This window comes from Hyalella azteca, unplaced genomic scaffold (genome assembly GCF_000764305.2).
Source record: "Hyalella azteca isolate HAZT.00-mixed unplaced genomic scaffold, Hazt_2.0.2 contig7425, whole genome shotgun sequence".
Lineage (NCBI taxonomy): Eukaryota > Metazoa > Arthropoda > Malacostraca > Amphipoda > Hyalellidae > Hyalella > Hyalella azteca.
Window position 1 is genome coordinate 8,418 of NW_025937551.1, and position 5,795 is coordinate 14,212.

General features: G+C 46.9%; 1 protein-coding gene across 1 annotated transcript; it reads right to left on the reverse strand.

Annotated features, from left to right (window-relative positions):
• Positions 1-2,322: 2,322 nt before the first annotated feature.
• LOC125178150 (CD151 antigen-like) lies at positions 2,323-5,549 on the reverse strand. The gene is made up of 5 exons (XM_047881254.1): positions 5,538-5,549; positions 4,827-5,006; positions 3,797-4,018; positions 3,307-3,499; positions 2,323-2,852 (listed from the first exon to the last, which is right to left on the reverse strand). The coding sequence occupies exons 1-4, from the start codon at positions 5,547-5,549 to the stop codon at positions 3,338-3,340; spliced, it is 576 nt and encodes a 191-aa protein (XP_047737210.1). The 3' UTR covers positions 2,323-2,852; positions 3,307-3,337.
• Positions 5,550-5,795: the final 246 nt, after the last annotated feature.

The following is a 5,795-nucleotide window of genomic DNA, read 5'->3' on the forward strand; positions in this document are numbered from 1 at the left end:
AGTGCAAACTGCAGCTTGTAAATGAAAGATGATTTATAGTATCGTAATCTGAGGCCTTGTCCCATCAGGGGCTGCATTAAGATGGTCGTCATATTTTTTGAAGTAAGTGCGAGCATCTAAACTTTCTTTGTACCTCCCTAGAGCGGGGAAAACCTGCTCTGATAGATGATTTTTGGCAGCAAACTCTGCGTTGCGGGATGTTCTGTTGGCCGTGAAATTCATCTCCGTTTCGTCCGTGAATTTCCTTTCTGTTGTTCTTTCTTCACCACCGAAGCTCGTCGCCAATTTCGACCACGTTTGGCGCCCGAATTCGCCCTCGCCGAACTTTTTGTCTCGGCCAAAACCCTCTTCATTGATCGGCAAAGTTAAGCTTTTGTTTCTGCCGGAACTTTTGGTGCCGGCAACTCGTGTCATTTTCCCCCCATTAGCAACTCGTTGTCGGTGTCTTTTGTCTGCTTCCATGGCATCTCTGTCATTGTTGGTATGTCGAGGTGTCGTCCCCGATCTCAATACCAAGTCTGAATCGCTTGAAGCTCTTTTAGATAAAGCACTGAATGCAGCGCTGTGCTGGCCTTCGGGTGATTTAAATCGGGTATAGTGAGTCACGGACTCGTTTTCATTATCGTCAACCCTTGACCACCTAAATTCCTCGTCAAACTTCCCCAAATCTTCGTAGGATCTCGACATTACGGCCCTGATGCGAGCTTCTGTCATGTCGTAAAGTCGTGAATTCGTTCGTGCTGGTTGAGACGAATAAGATGTGTCATGAATATTTTTGTCTGAAGATCGTACTTTACGTCCAGAATTGTTATTTTTCGTATTCTTGACATATCTTCTCCCGGTGGGCACTGCTGCAGTCGTGTTGCCTCTTGGCCCAGGACTTGCCTGGGACTTGCGTGGCGTGCCTAGCTGGAGTTCAAAATGCTCAATCATTTTCCGGATATCATTTTTAATGAAGTTAGGGTGCAATTTTTCTTGTGTAGCTAGGCTCCCTTCAGCCAAATTGCTCAGCCTCTCTCCGCTCGTAATTGGATTTTTTCCCAAATTTTGAACTGCTGTTCTGTGTGTTTCTCTTGCTCGTCCCACATTCGCTGCCATGGAGGCGCCGCCGGCGTCGCGAGCTTCGTCGCTTTTTGCGTCCGCCGCCGGCAATTGGGAGCCAGAAAGCCTAATTTTCCTGGCCATTCTTAGCTCCGGACGGTCAATTTTTGCTGCGTTAGCGATCATTGCGTCGTGCATACCGGCGAGTCCCGAGGAATTCAATTTACCTTTGCGAACTCCAGCGCAGTTGCTACTGAGCCACGGCTCTTGAGCAGCTGCAGCTTCTTGCTGCAGTCGCTCGTACCTTGTTTGATATTCATCGCTGCCGCCGACATCTGAACCGTAAGTCAAATACCTCATTTCGTCAATGCATTCCTTGTGCTCGCTTTGCTCAAACGGGCCGTCAAAGCTGTTATTGATCTGGATGAAGCGGAAGTCGCTGCCGGCATCCAATTCCTCGCTTTCGTACACAATGTCTGGTTTCAGATCGGGCTTGTAATCCATTGCGTGATCCACCTCATCCACCCCGGAGCAGGAATCCGACTCGGCCTTCGACATCTCGTTTGTCTGGGCGAGAGTTTGCAGTGTTTCCGGGCTTCGGCTTCGTTCAATCAGACCAAGCCGATCGCTGATCAAACATGAAGGCGGAACCCATTCATCCAAAGCTTTTTCTCGCTCCGAGAGTTCGAGCATATCGCCTATAGTTTGCTCTCCATTCTCAGAGCTCTGTCTCTGCGTCAGGTCATTCAGCTGAGCGTAGGGATTTTCAGGGATGAGCTTCTGTCCAGAATTGTTCAGAGTTGAGGTGCGGATATTGCGTTCGTAGTCCTTCTGGCTGGACAATTCACTCTGCGTCGACCAGCAGCAAAGATTTCCTTTATTTTGCGGCGATTCGTCTTTGAAAAGAGCCGTTCTAGATATTCGGTCGTTAGTATTCCTAGAATTCAGAGGCCCTATAACAGAATCTTTCTTCTTGCTTTTCTTGCCTGTGCTGGTTTGAGTAGCGACGCTTTTGTTTGCATTGTAAACACCAGCATCTCGCTGCTGATGATGCAGATGAGCAGCGTTGGTGTTTTTTTCTCCCGCCGGTACGACAGGGGGTAAAACTTCCCTCCAAATGTGCTTGGGTGGGGCTTTCTTCTTCCGACTTCTAGATATCGACGCCGTACGCGCGGAACTGAAATAATCAGCCCCGCTGGCGTGAGGTAGCGAGTGGTGGCTTCTGTACGACTGTAAAGTTTTGCTGTTTTGAAAACGTTGACTGCTCGTATTTCCTTCGTCATGTGGAGTTCTGCATGACTTTCTAGGTTTTCCGTAAGAATGTGTGTCACAAATTTGTCTTCTGGAAGGGGTCGGCGCATGGATGGTTGTATTTTCAACTGAAGCGTATGAAGGATTAGAGTTGACATTGAATACCTTATCATGTCTTTTTCCCACAAGCTCCTCATTCTTGTCAAAATTTAGTGTGGAAACATGATAGTGTTGTGAACCTCGACTGCGGTCACTACGCCTTAAATCGTTATCAATTCTCGGGGCGTAGATATGAGGCTGAAGATCATAGTAGTCAATACTCGGTATCTCGGGCGCTCGCATATCCAAAACGGGTTCACATGCCTGGTAACGTGAACCAGGTTCGGGACTGGGTACTTTATTTTTATATTGTCTCGGCACATCGTAGGCTGATTGTGTGGGCGACATTTTTGCGTTTGCTGCTTCCTCAAGACAGTGCGGGCTGAGGTTGCCATCTTGGTTGAACGCAGCGTTGACGACGCCACTCTTCTGAACGCCCTTGTCTGCATCTGCACTTGCAGCTGAAAAGGTATAGTGGAATTGGGCTTTTCATCAATGTCCCTCTTATATTTGAAAACTTTTAAAAATACTGATTGTATTGAGTTCATCATATATTATTTTTAGGCACTCGAAAAAAAACGAAATTCATCATTGCGTTGATAAACGATGTTAGTAACCTATAAGTAAAAAATATAACTCAGTACTCACTGCAGTGAGTGACAAAGCGCATTTTCTCATCGACGAAAACGTGAAGTCACGGACGGACAGACAGGCGGACAGACAGACGGACGGACGGACGGACATGGCGAGCACAATAGTGCATTTTTTCATGTATGAGAAAATGCGCCAAAAATGAAACTATTAAATTTTGCCGTAGACCATCGTCTATATGGATTAATCATTTATAAAACCTACTTAACACATTCAAGCAGAAAAATTCATTTATAACTTGAAATAGGTTATAGTTAGTCCCACCCTTAGGACGACGCTGCCGAGACGCGCGCCGCTACGGGGCGCCGCTGCAGGACCCGTGGGGGGCGCGGGCCCCCCGACAGAGCGCGACGCCCGCCACCAGCGCCGCCAGCTGCAGCGCCCCCAGCCCCACTCCCGCCGCCACCAGCAGGGCGCTCTCACCCCTCACCCACGCCCGCACCCGTTCCATGCACCCCTGGGGAGGAGTGTAAATACCCACTCCCCGAATATACCCACTCCTCGAATATACCCACTCCCCGAATATACCCACTCCTCGAATATACCCACTCCTCGAATATACCCACTCTCCGAATATACCCACTCCTCGAATATACCCACTCCTTGAATAAATACACTTCATGAAGAAGGCCACTCCTTCCTTAATCCCACTCGTTTTGAATATTCCTTTGAATGACATTCAACTATCTATCTTTTCTTCAGGTGGGTCTGGTGGGTCAGATTTCATATAACAATCATTCCGTAGCACACTCACCACGGTGTGGCGAACACCGGTGTGCAGTTCAGGAAGCGGGCTCTGGCAGAGAGTTTCATTGACCGGTAGTGGGTTGAGGTGGGCGAGTGGGCTGTGTTGCAGTGTGCAGCAAGTGAGTGGGACAACCCGCCTGCTCTCCGCTCTGTGGAACCCACCCAAGCCCTCTCGGTACCAACGGGAACTTTTCCAGTCGGTGTGGTTGTGCACACCACAGCACTGCAACTAAGTGGGGCGGTGTGTTAGCTTTACCCACTCCATGATTACATTTAAGTGAGTAAGTGGGCTATTTTATCACACCACATCACTGCAGCTGAGTGGGGCAGTGGGTTAGCTTTACCCACTCTATAATTACATTTAAGTGAGTGGGTGGGCTATTTTATCACACCACAGCACTGCAGCTGAGTGGGGCAGTGAGTTAGCTTGACACACTCCATAATTACATTTAAATGGGTAGGTGAGCTAATTTATCATAACACAAAATTTGATTTATATTTTTTCTTTTAATTGTATTTATTATTAAAATTTTATTTAATATCTTACCAATACCTTTATACACCTTGCCCACCTTGCCCACCAGGCCTACAAGGAATACACCTAACATATTCGATCCTAGCGCACGTAACTAACCAAAATTAGGTGGGTCAAAGTTCACCCACCTAATCGTACTATACCAGATGTGTATAAGAGACAGGTCCACTACAAGTCAGGTTCCTTTCCCTCAATCAATCCATTCAGCTCGACTACCGCCTTTGGAAGCTCGCTTTTGAGAGACCCTCGCCTCATGCAATCTTCTGCCTCATAACCTTACCAAAAACTGTACAGAAATCTTGAACTCGATTTAAATTTCACGGAATGATGTAGAAATGTTCTTTTTTTAACGAATATGAATAAGGAAGTAGACTACAGANCCCACCAGACCCACCAGACCCACCAGACCCACCAGACCCACCAGACCCACCAGACCCACCTGACCCACCTGACCCACCTGACCCACCTGACCCACCTGACCCACCTGACCCACCTGACCCACCTGGTACTGCACGTAGTCGAGGGCGTTCGTGAAGGGCAGTTGAGTGGGGTGACCGTAGTGGGCTGTGAGTCGCCCACTCATCACAGCCACAAGCCCACTCACCACGCGGCCCTGGTACACCACCGCCAGCCCACCCACGCCCACCTCACCCACCACTAAGCCCACCACCAGCCCTAAGTACTGTAAAACGAAGTGTGATGAAGTATTTCTTAGTTATATAACTATAAATTGATCAATTATAAATATAGTAAGATTATTGTCAATTAAACACAAACATTTATTATTAAAACTTTATAAAACGGTGTGACAAGATCGCAGTAATTATATTAATAGCAATCAAGCTAAGCTGATTATGAGGTTCAATTAAATAATTTATTAGGTTTAACCCAATAATTTACCTTATTACCTAGCAGCTCAGTAATTTCTCATAATTCGCAATTTCAATAAAGTTCTATTAACTCTACATAAAAACTTACCAATTATTTAATTGACAGCACAACAATTGCTTGACTGACAATTGTTATTGTTTTTATTTATTGAATTATATATTGTGGTACCATCACCCACTTCCCCACCAGCCCACCCGGTCAGGAATAAAGTGGGTGTGGCGAAGAGGACTTGAGAGGGCTAGTAGGCAATGAGTGGGTTGAATCAACCCACCGGCACTAAGATGCAGCTAGAGCGTAAGCGAGTGTGTTGAATTGAACCCACCAGCACCAACATGCAGGCTGAACCTTAATGAGTGTGTTAAATTAACCCACCAGCACCAGCATGCAGGTTGAACCTTAATGAGTGTGTTAAATCAACCCACCAGCACCAGCATGCAGGTTGAACCTTAATGAGTGTGTTAAATCAACCCACCAGCACCAGCATGCAGGTTGAACCTTAATGAGTGTGTTAAATCAACCCACCAGCACCAGCATGCAGGTTGAACCTTAATGAGTGTGTTAAATCAACCCACCAGCACCA

Coding starts and splice junctions, on each gene's coding strand:
- LOC125178150 (XM_047881254.1), bottom strand. Junction 4,019..4,826: donor TCGACTACGTGCAGTACCAG/GTGGGTCAGGTG, acceptor CGCCCCACTTAG/TTGCAGTGCTGTGGTGTGCA. Junction 3,500..3,796: donor CCGGTGTTCGCCACACCGTG/GTGAGTGTGCTA, acceptor ACTCCTCCCCAG/GGGTGCATGGAACGGGTGCG.